General features: G+C 32.2%; 1 protein-coding gene and 1 long non-coding RNA gene across 10 annotated transcripts in view; one reads left to right on the top strand and one right to left on the bottom strand.

The window, feature by feature from the left end:
• Positions 1-7,557: 7,557 nt before the first annotated feature.
• LOC128922483 (uncharacterized) lies at positions 7,558-12,030 on the top strand. Of its 2 annotated transcripts, none has more exons than XR_008471698.1 (2): positions 7,558-9,394; positions 9,486-12,030. It is a non-coding gene; the product is annotated as an uncharacterized LOC128922483 (long non-coding RNA). The 2 variants fall into 2 exon arrangements; XR_008471697.1 differs by having other exon boundaries at positions 9,465-12,030.
• A 3,054-nt stretch (positions 12,031-15,084) lies between these two features.
• The window catches only part of LOC105219458 (protein N-terminal glutamine amidohydrolase), a 43,769-nt gene continuing 40,972 nt past the window's right edge, over positions 15,085-17,881 (bottom strand). For all 8 annotated transcript variants that reach the window (XM_011195602.3, XM_054233072.1, XM_054233075.1 and 5 more), the window contains 2 exons: positions 16,085-16,209; positions 15,085-15,984 (listed from right to left, as the gene is read on the bottom strand). In XM_011195602.3, the coding sequence (XP_011193904.1) occupies positions 15,851-15,984; positions 16,085-16,209 (259 nt within the window). In that variant the 3' untranslated portion in view covers positions 15,085-15,850. The remainder of the gene's footprint in view (positions 15,985-16,084; positions 16,210-17,881) is intronic.

The raw sequence follows: 17,881 nt of genomic DNA, 5'->3' as shown, positions 1-17,881 counted from the left end.
CTGTGAGCCACTGTATATCAAAATAATCAGTTCAAAAAGCATTTTTCGTTGTAATTTTATAACTTAAGAACGGTCTCACCGATTAAAACCAATTGCTTAGGCTTTGTTGGGAACTATTGAGTAAATGGTTTATGTGAAGTTTGAACAAAATCGGTGGAGCAGTTCTTCATTTATACGGCTGAACCGATTTGTATAAGTTTAGTCTTGAAATGTTCGTGGGGATCTTAATTGCCGGGAAAACCCTAACAACATCCCTTTTATTTTTCCCATACAAACGCTTTGTAAATAATGTGTACATATGTACATATGTATGTATGTAAGTACATACATATATGTAAATGATTTGTTGTTTATTCGCTAAAAGTCGAGAATAGCAGAACAGATTTGGCTAAAGTCTTGAAATGTCAGCGGAAGCACAAGGGAGGTTTAAAAAGTAAACAAAATGGCAAAATTACTAGAAAGATAATAATAATAGAATTTGATTTCAGTTGACAACATAAAAAAAAAACTAATAAAACAAGTAAGGAAGGGCTAAGTTCGAGTGTAACCGAACATTTTATACTCTCGCAATTTATTTATTTAACTTTATTTATATTATATAATACACAATTTGACCCACATATTCGTCATATATATTGTATAAAGTCCATTCAAAGTTGGAAACCATAATATTAGGTTAGAAGCACCGAGGTCCTCGTGTTCGATATATGGGGCCTTAAAAACCTATGGTCCGATTTCGGCGATTTTTAGAATGGGACTGCCACACTATTAACATAGTATTTGTGCAAAGCTCTGCACCGATATCTTCACTAGTGCTTACTTTATATATTGTAAAGTAAACGATTCAGATTGTCTTCAAAGTAGTAGGCGTGGTTGTGAAGCGATTTGGCCTATTTTCACAACATATCATTGGGATGTAAGGAAACTATTACAAACAAAGTTTCATTGAAATTGGTAGAGTAGTTCCTGAGATATGGTTTTTGACCCATAAGTGGGCGACGCCACACCCATTTTTCATTTTGTAAAAAAATCTCAGTGCAGTTTCCTTCTGCCATTTCTTAGTGTTTCTGAAGTTTTTCGTTAGTGAGTTAACCGACTTTTAGTAATTTTCAACCTAACTTTTGTATGGGAGGTGGGCGTGGTTATTATCCGATTTCTTTCATTTTTGGACTGTATTAGGAAGTGGCTAAAAAAACGACTGCAGAAAGTTTAGTTTATATAGCTCCATTGGTTTGCGAGATATGTACAAAAAACTTAGTAGGGGGCGGGGCCACGCCCACTTCCCCAAAAAAATTACATCCAAATATGCCCCTTCATAGTGCGATCCTTCATACCAAATTTCCATAGCTTTATTTATGGCTTAGTTATGGCACTTTATGTGTTTTCGGTTTTCGCCATTTTGTGGGCGTGACAGTGGTCCGATTTTGCTCATTTTCGAAAGCAACCTTCCTATGGTGCCAAGGAATATGTCATATATGACATTTAGCAAATCTGTCTTGGATTCATTGTAGAAACCTACAAATAGACAATCTAAAATACATTGAAGGAAATTGCGATAAGAATGCAATATAATGAAGGAAAACGCAAGACACTTCGCCCGGGTTCCGGGCTCTATATACTGCTAAAAGGACAATTCACGTGGGTTTCATGCAGACTTTGGTACTAAAATGCCAAATGTTTCAAGGTGCTAGGCACTTCGCGCGGGTTTCAGTGTACTAAAAAGCCTCAAATCGACAATGACGAGTTGCCGTGTTATGCTACACAATATATTATTTTATGTCAACTTTTTAACTTTTCTAATATTTTTCGCTGTTTAGAAATTATAGAAAATAATTTGTATGGTTTAGATCACAATTTTATTTTTTGTATCAAAACATTTTTAAATGTTTTAAAATGTATGCTTATGATTTCAATATTATTAAATTGTCGATATCAAGTTCTTGTGTGTTACACACAAACAGAAATCTTTTCCCTTTGTCTGCCTATATGAGTCGGAATATAATCTGTGTCTGTGTTACAGTTGACAAACAGACAAACATGGGAAGAACGTTAGTAGATTAAGTATTAAGAATAGTAGATTAAGTATTGTTTGAATGAAATTTTTCATTAATAATTTCAATCAAACACTCATCCACAAGAATATTTCCATTTTACATCGCGTTTATTTAAAAGTCTATGTCGAGAAACGTAGTAAATCGATCAGGTGATCTCAGTTGTGAAAAAATTCTCGTTAACCAACTGATTCTTTGGCTACTTGTATGCTTCTACAATGCATGGATTTTACAACATTCCTGATAATAGCAGTTTAGGATTACTTGTCGAAAATCTGAGGTGAAATTTTTAACTTTTGACATTAATTAGTCATTTTAAATAGTGTAAATTGAAGTCATGAATATTCAATACACTTTCTGAATTGAAATTGAATTGAAAATTACCGTTATCATACCGTTCTCGATAAAATATCCGCATATATGACTGTCAACCCATCGTTCCTAAGTGTTTTTCAACGGCTGGTAAGGGCCAAGTTCGGGTGTAACTGAACATTTTATACTCTCGCAATTTATTTAATTAATTTGAGTATTTTCGGCATAAAGTCCACTAGCGTAATAGGAATCATTACATATAGTATATGTAGGGATGGCAACGATTAATCATTTGATTAAATTAATCGATTATTTTCATTCAATTTACGATTTAATTGCATCGAAACACCTTTTCTCATTACTCGACTATTATTCGAGTAATTGCAAAATAATCGCAAACAGCATATTGAAATTTAATACATTTTATGTTCATCTAAGTTAGCTACAAGGGCCGAAATTGCCAACTGTGTAAACATAGTTAAATTCTAATATGTCAACGTAGTTTAATATCAACAAATGAATGTCTGGTAACACTGCATTTACAGTCAAACGCATTTTACATTCAGTTGTTTGAAGAGCAATGGCGCCAGTTAAAAGCGAAGTGTGGACATTTTTTTAATAAAATAGCAATAACTACGTTAAATGTCAACTTTGCTGCAAAAATTTAAAATTTTCTAATAACACATCAAATATGTTGCAGCATTTAAAACTAAAGCATGCAACTGTAGCCTGCAAATTGGTGGTAAGTTGGAGCAATCGGTATTACATTTTAAATTTCTTCTAGTTATATATATGTGTACAAATTAGACTCTGCAATCTAGGAGTAAAGACAATGTTTCCCTAAGTGATGATGACACTGACACCATTTTGTGCACTCTAGTGCACAAAAGAAGGAGGAAGGACAACGATTTTATATCTCCACAAGGTGAATTGAACTTTTATTTGAATTGTCAGGTATTAGAACTAAGTCGAAACACTATTTATACTTGGGAAGAAATGAAAACCGTTTACCCAAACTGTACGGACTTTCAAAACAGCATTGTCATCTACTTGGTACCTCAGTACCAGCTGAGCGGCTTTTCTGGTGCAACTGCGACCGAAAATTTTATTAGTTTTATTTTTACGCAAAGTTGCAAATATTGGAATTAATCGATTAATCGATTTTTTTACATTAATTGCAATTAATTGCTATTATTTTTTATATCTTGCATTTATTTTTTATATCTTGCAATTAATCATTTGATTATTTAATCAATTAAAATTTTTTTTTTGCCATCCCTAAGTATATGGAGATGGGTAATTCCTGGACCGATTTAAAATTATTTTTGCCGCCAAGCTACTTCATATCCAACATTATATGTTCTCTTATTTTTGCTAAGATACATATATGACATATATGTAAGGTTTAAAGTCCTCCGGAAGTTTAAAAAACCAAGTTTTAAATATATCAAGTATATGGGGCCTAGAGAAAGTACCCGCCAGATTTTTTCCAATTTTAGGAACAGAGACACACTATTATAAGGAAAAGTTCTCCTCTTTACAAGGACTCAGGTCCTCATGTACGATATCTGGTGCCGATATAGTCACTCCCACTGGTGCTTAATTTATAGATTATAAAGTAAACGAATCAGATGGACTTCAAAGTTCTGGTATATGGTAAATAAGCGTGATTGTGCACCGATTTCGCCCATTTTCAAACCATAGCATTGGAATATCAAAGAAACCGAATTTCGTTGTAATTGGTCAAGTAGTTTCCTAGATAGGGTTTTTGTCTAAAGGAAACGACTTCAGAAAGTTTGGTTGATATACATATGTACATATTTAGCTATAGTAATTTATGAGATATACAAAACACTTAATAAGGGGCGAGGCCAACCCCATTTTCTCAAAAGAAATTTATTTAAATATACCCCTCTTAGCTATTTTACTATATTACTTTACGGGTTTTCAGTTATCATTTTGTGGGCGTGGCATCAAGATATCTTAATTTTTACTCAAGTTATCGCTTGCACGGACGGACGAACAGACAGACATCCGGATTTCAACTCTACTCGGCATCCTGATCACTGCTATATATGTATGTATGTATAACCCTATATCTTTTAGTTTTAGGACTTACAAAGGATCGTTATGTGAACAAAACGTTCTATTAGACTCTCTCTGCAACATGTAGCGGGAGTATAAAAAATAGATGTGGGACTACGATCTTTTAACAATATTTAAATAAGAGAACATTTTTGAACTTGTGCAACACCTTAAATATTATAATAATACTTAGATTATAAACAACTGGAATAAGAACGCAAGACTGTTTTCATATATTTTATAATTTTTAATAAATTTATTTCGATTTATGCAGTTTGAGGGAAAGCGTAACAAATTGTGGAAAAAATACTTATTCATTATTTAGTTATTAATATTAAGTGTTTAGCTTATTTATGTGCGTTGTTTTTGCATATTACAGGCAATATGCATACACATATGCATGTAAGTATGTAGACAAGTATTTATGTATGTATGTACCGATAAGTATACCCACATTTATAGCTTCACTTTTGGGTTCTTGTGTCAAATTGGGTTGTGTCAGAGTCTTTACCGAATGTATCGTGTATTGGAGTGTGTGTGTGTGTGTGTGTGTGCGTGTAACTGTTGTTTGCAAATAATTTTGTTTTGTTTCGCAGATATTTTTTTTTAAGTTGTGTTGCTTTATGCAGCTTGGCTGCTTTGACCTGCGTGTGTATGCAGCTTAATGGTACTTTAAGGTGTTGCCTTTAAGTATTATTTTATTCTAAAATTAAAATAAATTAATTGCTTCGAATTTATTAGCTTATTATTTTGTAATATTTTGCAAAAATTGTTTAAACTAATGTACACATACACACGTGTATATATGTATGTATGTATAGAGCTTACATACGATTCTTCTGCATAAAAATAAATGCCTTTCGAAAATAGTACTAACGCGCTTGAAACCATTTCACAACGTAAACATTCGAGTATCTGTGTGACTTCGTATTCTATTTTATTGTTTTGCTTTTGTCCATGAAATCTATATATTTGGGTAAATTAAGCACTGCTATTTGCATTATTAAACGCATTTGCAAATTCTTACTTGAAGTATAAATGCTAGTTTTAAATTTTTGTTTTGTCATTGTTGTTACTAATATTTGTATTAAAATTAAAATACTTTTGTGACTGTGCACCCTATTTTGGTTTTAGTTTTCTTTTCATTGTATTTATTTACCTACATATTATATTTGACCAAAAAATACAGAAAATTAAATTCATTAAAACATTTTAAACTCATCCATAAAACAAAACAATGCATCAATAAAAGGATCCGTTATAACTGCTTATAATAAATACACTTTTTATTTCCACTTAACATATCCTTTCCTTAATCATATCATTACACTGTACAACACTCGGTTGAGTATTGGAGCAAACTAATTTTTTTCGAGAGGTTGTGTTCCAAGTAAAAAACATGTACCTATTTACAGATTTTCGAAGTTAGCCTCAATATGGAAATATTTTCCTTTGAAGGGAAATAGGGTTATTAAAGGGCGTTATTATTAATTACAAGATGCAGTTAGCTTGTGTGGCTGATGCATAAGGAGTCAATGTTGGAAGTTCGAATAAAAATAAAAGCTTTACATTTCGAAAAGTTTTGGTCCAATTTTTGAGAAATTGGTTTGGTTTGGATGCGGCTAAGCGACCTTTTACCAGGTATACATATTTATATAATTTCAGTTTATCTTGGAATTTGAAATAATATGCGTATAAATGAAAAAGTTACATATCAAATTTACAAAAAAATTGTGCAAGTATTTTTGAAATTCTGCCTCGATGGTAAAATTTTAAATTTAAAGTTCAATTCGAGTGGAAGTTCAATTGTGTAATAATGGCGTTTCCAGTAAGCTAAATTTCGATATTCGAATGAAAAACGGAAAAATATCTTACTTATAACTTCTACCATAACTAATTTTTTTTGAAAATTGAAGTATTATGCTTTTATCGTAATTCTAAATGCCGATCCAAAATATTATAATTATATATAATATAATAAAATTATTATCATTGAAATTGGAAAAGAGACGAAACTTATATTAGCCAGAGACTGAAAACCACCCTAGACACACTACGATAACGAATCTTCCAGCAGGATAATGACTCGAAACATACAAGTATATCAATAAATAGCGAGAGTATAAAATGTTCGGTTGCACCCGAAATTAGCATTTCCTTACTTATTACATTTATATGTATATGTTTCAGATGTGAAATACTACTATTTCTTTAACAACGAATTTTCGAGCTATTTTAATTCTATTATCGTTATTGAAAAAAATTGCGGTTTCATATTATTCTTATGTAAAATTAATGTTTATGTTATGTTTATACTCAATTTCGACACAAAAATTCAAAATTAATAAACTTTCTATAAGAAATTCAAATATTGACTTCTTAGCACTCAGTATATTAGAAAATACCCAAAATCTACAACTTTGCTTCCGCCGTTTTCCAACAGATGTCTCTAGGGTCAAGCACTGGTTGATTAAATCGTTTTATATCGATCTTGGACATTAGTGTCAATATTAACCCAATAAAATATTTGTAGAGATCTGTTTGCATCCCAAACTTGTTCTCAACTGAAAATGTCACTTTTTGAGCCGAATTCTCGACATTTGCGGGAATGTCTCTAGGGTCAAGCACTGGTCGATTAAATCGATTAAATCGTTTTATATCGATCTTGGACATTTGTGTCAACATTAACCCAACAAAATATTTGTAGAGATCTGTTTGCATCCCAAATTTATTCTCAACTGAAAAAATTTCACCATTTGAGTAGAATTCTCAACATTTACACGGAATACGCATGCTGCCAGAAAGATGGTCAAAAGTAGTAGCTAGCGACGGCCAATATTTTGAATAACATTTTTGTAACCGTTTTCATACAAAAAAAGCCTTAAATTTTCAAAAAAAAAAAACGACGGAAGCAAAGTTGTAGACCTAATATAAAATGGTATTGTTTACATTTAAAAATTAAGAAGATAATAAAAAAAGATAATTTAACTGGAACGATTAAAAAATATTTTCGTAAGGAAAAGTACATTATCTAGCAACACAACCTTATTATAATTTTAATTTTAATTATTATTTTATTTGAAATTAACACAAATTTGAAAAGTGTCAAGTGAAAGTACTTTCGAAAATTACTTCATATATTCTTATGAAGTTTGACTGCTAGTGCAATTACTTTCCTATATACTAGAGGTTAACATAGAAATTCATAAAACTCCACTAAAACATCTAAAAATTCTAACGGCTGTAACTTTCACTTCTCTAAACTTTATTATTGCAATCAAGACTATCCTTTTAGTAGAAAATTTACAATTTAATTACTACTTGCGATGGAATGTGATTTAATTTGAACTTGCTGAATTCCACAAGATCAAATCACTGCATGAAATCACTACGCAAGTAACAGGATAAAAATTAATTGATTTTAATAACAGTTAGCCTTAACGGGTACAATAAAGAGTGCACAAGTTCAAAAATGTCATAATTTCAAATTTTCGACAATACGAGTAACAACAACAACGTACAGCAATAAAAACTAAGTTGATTAGTCGAATTTGGTTTGTGGAACTTTTGATGATGCGATTTTAATGTCCATTTATTAATTTGTTTTGCCCGCTGAACGCAAAGCTTGCCTTTTACAGCTAGAGCGTAATTGTTATTTTTGTTGCTTTTACCATTTATACCTATGTACATATTGGCGTATTTAGTAGTATTCGAATATTTATTGCCGTTATTATTTTTGGTTCTTTCAACTTGGTTTTATGAATGTACATACATATTCGTGTGGGTGTGTATATATGTATGTATGTAATATCATTATTAGAGTTCGAGATTTGTGTTGCTTTGCTCTTAGATACTTTGGATAACATTGGTTTTCTGAATTTCTTTATAGTTAGTTGAATTATTTTAATCACTAATTGGATTTACTTTTGCAATTTCGTTATTTTTGTCTTATTACTTTGTCTTTCTTATTTTGTATAACTTCTTTGTTTTTATAAAATATTCGCCTAACTACATTTAAATTGTTTAGCATTTATACATACTCATTCTCTTTTTAGTAAATGATTATAATTTTTCAATAGAATTATATATATACTTTATTTAAGTATTGTTAATGTTTACAACGATCTTGTATACTGGATTATAGGTGCAGTGATCCCCGCTTAAGTGCCCCCCCGTTTAAGTGCTTTTCCCGCTTAAGTGCTTTTCCCGCTTAAGTGCCTTTCCCGCTTAAGTGACAATATTTTGCGGCATCGTTGTTTTTTCTCAAATTTACATATAATATTCCTCGCTTAAGAGCCTCCGCTTAAATGCCTGTAATGTTTGAATGCGCTGGGTATTGTCAAAAGGAAAACATAAACATAGTTTTGCAATGTTTTTTTTTCATATTTATTGTTATTAATTAGTATGTTTGTTATTAATAAGAAATAAATGTGACTTTCATTCTAAAAGAAAACAATTTAGATCGAAGTATTTGAGAAAAAGCTTGGTAAGTACCTTGAGGCACTTAAGCGATATTCATTTAAGTGCCTTTCAAGCTTAAGTGTCTGAAAAGTCTTTCATGTTAAGAGCGGGCTCTTAAACGGGCATTACTGTCTTTATATAAATTAGCAGCTTCTTTTAAAATAAATCATATATACATACATAAAAGACACTTTTAATAGGTAAATAAAAGCATTTGAGCTGAATTAAATTTGTATACAATTAATTTTAATTAGTTGTTTAAATATTTTAATTGTGTTTACCCGTAATTTTAATGGAACAAAAGTTCAAAAGGTTACATTCTAAAAACGCTACAATGTGCAAAGCGTCAATCGGAGTGGCGTGAAAATTTTTCGCCTGCGTAATTCAACACCTCTTAAATGCTTTAACCTTAGAATTTTCAATTAAATAGCAAAATAATTCCATTGTCACATCAGCACCCGGCTTCGAATGAATACCACAAATAAGTATTTATTTGTTTTTAAGTAGTTTATTGAATTTTTGGGTAACTAGCATTCATTATTATTTGTTTATTAGTATCTTTTGTTTATTTTACAGAAAGTCCTCAAAACGCTTACTCAAATGCTAATCGGTGAAGACGGTGATTAGCGCAAACAAAAAATTCCATATTGTAATCGATAGGCAAGAAGCGCTCTCTCTCCCTCACTCAATCTCCCAAGATTTAGTTAGACATACATATGCTCTATTTTTCTTGGGCGCGTTTGTGAAGGCAATGGCTCCAGCATTTGGGGGACTCACAGTACGAGAAAAACCACATTACCTTTCAAAATTCGCATCAAGCGCAGGCATTCTAAAGGATGACTACTCCTCATTGCCTAGGTGACGGCGCTCCATCTGGTATCTCAAAGGACTTATTGGCCTACCAGACTAACCTAACCTAAATACTTTATTTAAGGGGTTACGCTGAAATTTTCAAAATATTGCAATTTTTTTTTGCAGAATTTCAAAGTCCATTCTAACAAGTATTTTGAGATTAAACACGAAAACAATGCATAAAAAATTACGAAAGTTATGATCATTAGAAGTTAGGGTGGTGGGAGCGCGACGAGGGTGCATTTGTTTCTTCCTTTGCGTTTTTCTCAAAACCAAATTTTTTGAAACGGTGTACAAGATAACTCAAACCTATTCAACCGATTGTCTTGACAATTAAAATACATATTCCTAAATAGATTTTCCACAGAGTGCCGTGGGATTTTTTCAATTAAATGATTTGAAAAATTTTTTGTACGGTATTTTTAGCCTAAAACATAAATTTTTGAAGTTCTTCCAATTGCGTAAAAATTTGTTGTTTTTATAAAACGGTCACGTCACTCTGACAAATTTTATCACTTTTTAAGGAAAATATTTTTTACTTGTTTCAGACCAAAATTGAAATGTCAATCATGTACACCATCAAGGAGTGCTCCGGAAAAATTGATCCACGCCAATGCTTATATCTCTGTCATTTTTCACTAAAAATATTTTTTTAAATATTCATAAAGCTTAAGATATGTATTAAATTAGCAATAAATGTAAAGAAGTCGTACCTCATATTGTTTTGTCAAAAAAATTCCTAAACAAACACCAAAATTCCATGCGTTCAGGGTGGCTTAACCCCTTAAGGGATCTTTATTTTCTTTATGCATATATAAAATTCTTCTGTACGTGTGTAAGTCACTGAACTCCTCCTAAATGGCTTGACCGATTCGAATGAAATCTTTGCGTGTCTTCAACTGGATTAGAGAATGGTTTGTAGTCACCATTCGGTCCAATTGAAATAGTGCATTTAATTAATTTTAAATTGTTTTATGTTGTATATTTGCCAAAAATATTGTTGTTAGTGTATAGAAACCGCCTAAAAGTATATAAAATTGTTTTGTGAAATGTTTTATATTTGGATGTCGCTACTGTCGGTGTACCAAATCTGCAATCCAAATCTATATTAATTTCAGTTTGTCGCAATAAAATAAAATACTTTGTTTAATATCTTAATAGGTTGAAATATCATGAAGGACAACGTCTGTCGGGTTCATTACTTACAGAATAAAAAATATTTTCAAAGAAATTTATGGCAAGGATCTCTATTCAAGGATCCCTTCAATCTTTGAAGTATCGATTTAAGTGATAAATATGTAGTTTGTGACAAAAAAGTACTGTGGCCATGATTTCTAGTTCTATTCCCAGATTACAATCCCGAAACATGATACTAAAAAACAAACAATGAAGAATGCAACTTTCTTAATTCCAAAAGAGTTCGAACATATCTAGAAAACTCTCGTCTATACGAAATGCCTTTTTGAGCTCTCTTCGTACAAGGTTGCCGAGTGACTGAAAATAGGATAATCAGTTTTGTGATAATTTATATAATATTTTGAATGAAAACAAACCAGAGAAAGAACACTCAAATATCACCTTTCCCTGTTATATACAATCTTACAAGGTTTATACACTTTTAACCAGATATACATATGTACATATATGTATATTTCACTTGACTATTTGTTATTAAATAGTGTTTTTATATTTATATAATATGCATAAAACTTATGTAATAAATTTAAGCCAGTTATTTTTACAGTTAACTTTTATTATAGTATATAGTTAAGGAGTTGTGAAAGAGTTCAAAAATACAAAATTTTAAGTTTTCGGATTTAGACAGCAATTATTATGTATGGCTTAGGACTTACAACATTTGTGGTTTGTGGTTATTGTTATTGTGGGTGTCGATCGATCTGAATTACAATTTCAACTTACGGCGTGTGGCATAAGGGTGTGTGAGCGTTGGAATGTGTGTATATAGAGATTAAAAGGCTTTACGAGAAACGCCATCGAGATGTAAAGATTTATTTTTACCGTTAAATGTTTGTATAAATATTACCGTTATAATAGCTTTTTATGCATTTACTAGCACATGTGTATATATATGTACATATATTTATATATTTATAGCTGCTGTCAATTGAGTTTAAATTTAATTGATAAATACACCAACCGCTTACATTACGAATAGTGTATAGTAGATGTGTTTTAAATACTGTACGCTTATAATATTTAGTATGTATACAGTATATGTTTGTTGTGTTTAAAAATTATGGTTTAACTTTAAGACTTCCACAGTGAAAATATTCCTTTTATATATATATATATATATATATATATGCATGTATATAATAACTTCGCTCGCCTGTTTCATAGTTAAGCAAATACAGTTATTTGCGTGTTTTTTTTTACTAATATATGTTGTATATAATATACTTATGGCTTTTATTTACCTTTATCCGCATATGTCTTCAGCGATGAGTAATCTCTTACATATATTTGCTAAAGTTTAGACATATTTTAATATGTATATATAATTTAATATGAAAAATTTAGTGTTTTCCATTTAATTTATGCTTAGATTTTTGCATTTGCCTTTTATTGCATATGTATATATAAGTAATTTGAATGAAAAATTCGCTTATATTAAATTGCACTAAAATGCATTATATTGTATTCATAAAAATAGTACGATAATAATAAACAGTAGTCGTAGTATATGCATGTAAGTAATTAGTAGTAGAAATAATGTTAACTTGTGTTTTTGGGCCATTTTTTAAATTTATTTTTTTATCGAAAAAAAATTAAATCTTTTAACATTTTGGCAACATTGCTTAAACAGTTCATAAGGCTACTAGTAATGAAACCGAATTTTGGTTGAAAACAGGGCTGGACCGTTGAAACTGCGCGGATTTGAAGTAAAAAAAGCTTCCTTTCAATTTACTAATTAAAATACACTAAATTTTTAATTTATATAAGAAAGTACTACTTACAAATGTGTTGTAAAAATAATTAAATTAAGATTTCAAAGAACTCACTTATTGTGTATCTGAACACAAGAAGATCTGATCTGATGTCGTAGCAACATGAAGGCCGTTACATATTAAAACTACACTGTAACTCTATTATCAGTCTTCGTGTAAAACAGAGTGGAGAATGTATTTATTTTACAATTACATAACTTGAGTTGAACAAGAAAATTAATAAATCTAAGGAGAAGTGTTTATGAAGCTTTATCATTCAATATTGTTAGTTCTGTGTGCATAGAAGGAGTCCATCGTTAACTGGAAGGAATTGCTTAACTAAATAATTTTTAGATCTTAATATATATTAATTCAGTAAATTCAATGCGTTTGCAATAGCCTCGAAGAATACGCTTGGTGATGTTTTAGCTTCTGAAAGTTATTTTGCAACTTTTGTGAAATATCACAACGATCTCTTTAAAATACAGCAATATTAAAAAATGTTCAAACAATTATTTAGTAACGCGAAATCGATTATTAATTACTGTTGTGTGGATAAGTTGGACACTACTAATATATCAAATATAATAAATCTTCATATTACTAATTTAGTTGAGTATAAAAAGTGTACATATATAAAAATCGTTTAAAAATATTATTTTATATATATTTCAGTATAATTGATGGCGAAGAAATTGGGTTAATTTAATTAATATAATTAATTATATGTAGAAAATAAACTTATTTGCTAGTGTAACTTTCAAAGGTAATTGATTTGGGAAAATTAACTTTTGGTTTAGAAGACTCGTCACAAGGCATTGCAATTCAAATTATTTCTTTTTTTATTAATTTCCTAAATATTACTTTGAATATTGTTTTTTGTTTTCTTTCTTTCGATATTAGTTGTTATATTAACTTCTTATAGTTTGTAAAGCCAACATGTTAAAGTGGCTTAAGTCGACTTAGCTTAATGGTAGCAATTTCAATTATTTTGAACCACATCTTTCGTTACCGATATTTACTACCTTCCACAAGATCTGGAAATGGAATGCTTCTTCAATCATAGAATAAAATTTATCTAATAATTACAGATTTCCACTAAAATCAAAATAGCTATTATAGTCGCCTTAAGCAACTTTAACAATTTCCAAAAACTCATATGCACTTTTGTTTCAAAATTAAAAGTGTTATGTCCAAGATCAACGATCGGACGTGATACTTAAATTTAGGAAATATTTGTTGTGATAACACTGTACAACACTCTGCTAGGTATTGGACCGAACTAAGCTTCTCCGAAAGTTAACCTCTAAGATCGAAATATTTAGTTTCAAAGTTCGAAAAATGGATTTTTTAAAATATTTATTATTAATTAAGGAACCAATTATTAAAAAAATCCAAAATATGGAAATATCTACATTTCCTTCTCAATTCAATGGCGAAAAATTTTTGCAGCCAAGCTCATACGACATATGTTGTAAGGGTTCCATATCATTTTTCATAACGCTTGGCCGCAAAGTTTTATACACAATTGAATTAAGAGGAAAATGTAGATTATATCCATATTTTGGATTTTTAGTAGCTACATAGTGTAATTAATTAATTAATTTTTTTTTTACTTATGACTCAATCTCCTGGAAAATATTAGTTTGGCCCAATTCCCACAAAAAAGTTGTATATTGTAATGTGCCTTACAAATAACGGAGTTGTTTCAGCGATTTAACATTAGTGTGATTTAAAAAATTTGGTTTAGGTTACAATAAAGTGGAGTAAAATTTAATCGAATGCATGCTGTAAGTGACTCAATATTTTTTCCAATTTTTTAACGCTGTATTATATAAATCTCAGTATGTTTTTCTTCCTCAGTTAATTATATTGTTTTACATTTTGTTTGCCTTCTAAGCATGCTTTTGAATACAAAAATACGTTATCATTATCATTACAATATTATTACGTCTTCATTAGTTATACTCGTATATATAAGCAGATGTTTATTGTAGTTGTAATAGTTTATGTATTTGTTACTAACTACATATTAGTTAATATGTTGCTATCTGTTTTCTGTTTTCTGATTTAAACTTTAATTTAACATTTAATAGTTTATGTTGTGTTATCTTTGATTACAAAGTTCTCTCCATTCAATCTACTGACTTTTCACCATCATTATGCCACGTAATGCATTTATCCTACCTCCGAGCGCCCCACAAACGTCGACACATGCCTACAGTAGTAACTTATAAGTGATTCCGGCAGACGTCCAGCCAATGTTGTTGCTCCGGTAGCCGCAGCCAACCGTCGGTTATTCAATCAAGCATGAAGCCATCAACAGCGGCCATTAAAGCCAATGAATCCATCAAATTCAACTTCACATGCTAGCGTCACAATTCCAGCAATGAGCAATGATGCTTGGTTATAAATACGGCCAACCAACTAACAACAACAACAACGTATAGAATATCATGCATAAAAGTTGGAATATTCATCGGCATAGCGCATACTTGCCAAGTATTTATTACGGAATGCTGGCAAAGCATTTTGGAGTTGCGAGCTGCAAGGGTCGGCGGTGGGAGTGCTTATGTACCTACTGCGAATAATAGAAGTATCGGCTGTCGAAAGGAATCGAAAGGCCAAATCGATGCTTGTTGATGGTTCCTAGAGTCGTAAAAGCTTAACAACTGTGCTCGGCTAAATCTAAAGGTGTTTTTGTATTGTATGCAAATTAAGTGGCATTTGCAGCATGGCCTGAACGCCATAAGTTCGTCGAGTGCAAGTGAGCAATTTGAGTGCAACATTGACGACAATTTCTGCTGACAATAATATGGTTACCTTGATGGCCGGTTGAGCTGACTTCGCAAACTAGCGATAACTTATTCATGCTACTCTATTTATTGGTATATATCCTGCCGTTGTTGTTGTTATTGATTTGACCTTTAACACCTCAATGCCGCTGGTAAAACCTTGGCAGACCCTCAATGCCCTCCCTATTGCTATTAAATAATTCATCTAAGCGTAAACATCTGATCCAGTTGCAACTCTTTCGTTTTTTTATTTTTCCACTACAAGTGCACATGCGGCGTTTTGGCGTTACTGTCGGCTCGTTAACTTAACTGGCACTTCATTGATAGCTGCTCAGCACTGCTGATATTATTTGTTGTTCTGCTGCGCCACCACATTCGGCGCCTTGTAGAAGTTCTGCACGAATTCCGAGAGGCTGTACACGGTGCCGGGCCCTTTACCCGCATTCATACAGATAAAGTCGCCCAAGCTATGCGCATTGCCTGAAAGTGAGGTAAGATGATAAGAGTAAATAGAATTGAATTCAAACTCAAAACATCATAATCGAATTTTAAATGATAAATAAATGCCTGAATGGCTTACTGCTTGACTGTATGGGCGGGTATGACGGCGGTGGCTTTATCCAACTGCCATCTGGCCTTCGCATGTGGCGCCGGTCGGAAGAGAATTCACTTAGATATGTTTCTGCAGGTATGACTCTGAAGTACCTGCAAAGGAATTGATAAAAGAGCGATGTTATTAACTGATATGCTAAATTCATCAATAACACATGGAATGCATAATAAGTCAATATAAATGCAGGCTGAAAACCTAAGCTCATGAAGATAGACAAAAAGTGAATTTGTTAAATTCGTATTCCTTCTTGCCAATTTTTATTTTCAATGTTGGTTTTCCTGTTTTTTGAAATCGGAATCTTTGTTCTGGAAAAATTCCTGCACTATAGTCTTTATCGATCGGTTACTTCGTCGGATTTTTCTGTTCTGAATCACTCAAAGATGCATAAAAGTGGGTACCAACTTAATCGAGGACGACAATATAGCTCGATAATCATATGTGGGTATTCGATATAAACATTTTTAGCAGGCGAAATCATAACTGATCGAGATAGATATAAGTTATTTATAACAAAAAGCGCAGAAATATAGGGCCGTAAAATGACTAAAAGTACGAGCGCCGTTGGCTTTAGCCGCCTTTTTCAAGAGAAGTCGTAGTACATTTTCGGATATGGCTACTATCGAAACCAAAAAGAATCATACTCGTATTTTTGTTTTCGCTGAGTGCGGTAGCGAACATGGAGAAGGACTAAACGCTCACTCTGCTGAATTAATTGGTCTATTATTATAGTTTTTTCTATTAGTCAAAGCTCCTGTTTTAAGAAAACCCTTTTGAGTAAAAAATCGTTATTTTAATTTTCTTTTCTACGCCAGTTAAGAATAAGATGCTCTTATTTTGAATGCCATTACCATATTTTCTATTCGATAATATACATATGTATATATGTATACATATTTGGCGTAGGCTAGCTTACGTGATTATAGCCGAATCCACCAGTGCCCGCCATTCATTTCTTCTTCTTACTTTCTAGCACTTTACTCTCACTTTCCCCTTGGTCTCTCCATCGGAGTGGAGGTCGTCCTCTCCCGTGACTTCCTCCAGCGGGTACTGCATCGAACACTTTCAGAGCTGGAATGTTTTCATCCATTCGAACAACATGACCAAGCCAGCGAAGCCGTTCAGCTCATAATTCCATCGTCTGCGGTATTCGCCATTGCCAATGTTCAGAGGATAAATATCTGATCCCTGGTGGATTTTCCAGGTCTAAAGCCACACTGATAAGGTCCAATCAGTTCGTTGACGGTGGACTTTAGTCTTTCACACAATACGCTCGACAGCCTCCTTATATGCAATGTTGAGGAGGCTTATACTACGGTAATTGGCGCAGATTGTGGGATCTACCTTTTTATGGATTGGGCAGAGCTTTCTTCCGACCATATTCTATAAAGAAGCTGATGTATGCACCTTGACAGTTCTTCGCCGCCATATTTGAATAGCTCGGCCGGTAATCTATCGGCCCCCGACTCTTTGTTGTTCTTCAAACGGGTAATTGCTATTTGAATTCTTCAGATTATCTCTTCGGTCCCTACATGATAAATCTCCGGTCTTGAAACCTTCGTTAAGTCGCTTAATTTTTTCATAAAATTTTCGAGCATTACCACTGTCGGCCAGCTTTTCAAGCTTTTCTTTTCTCGCTTACCTCTTCAGCTCTCGATATCTATCCCACCCGAACGTGTTGTGGTCGATCGCAACGTTGCGAGGTAAGCAGTCTGTTTCCTCTCCAGATAATGGTCCGAGTCAATATTTGGTCCTCGGGGCGTCCGC

Source organism: Zeugodacus cucurbitae, chromosome 6 (assembly GCF_028554725.1).
Source record: "Zeugodacus cucurbitae isolate PBARC_wt_2022May chromosome 6, idZeuCucr1.2, whole genome shotgun sequence".
In the NCBI taxonomy this organism is placed as follows: domain Eukaryota; kingdom Metazoa; phylum Arthropoda; class Insecta; order Diptera; family Tephritidae; genus Zeugodacus; species Zeugodacus cucurbitae.
This window is presented reverse-complemented; position numbering and strand designations above follow the sequence as displayed.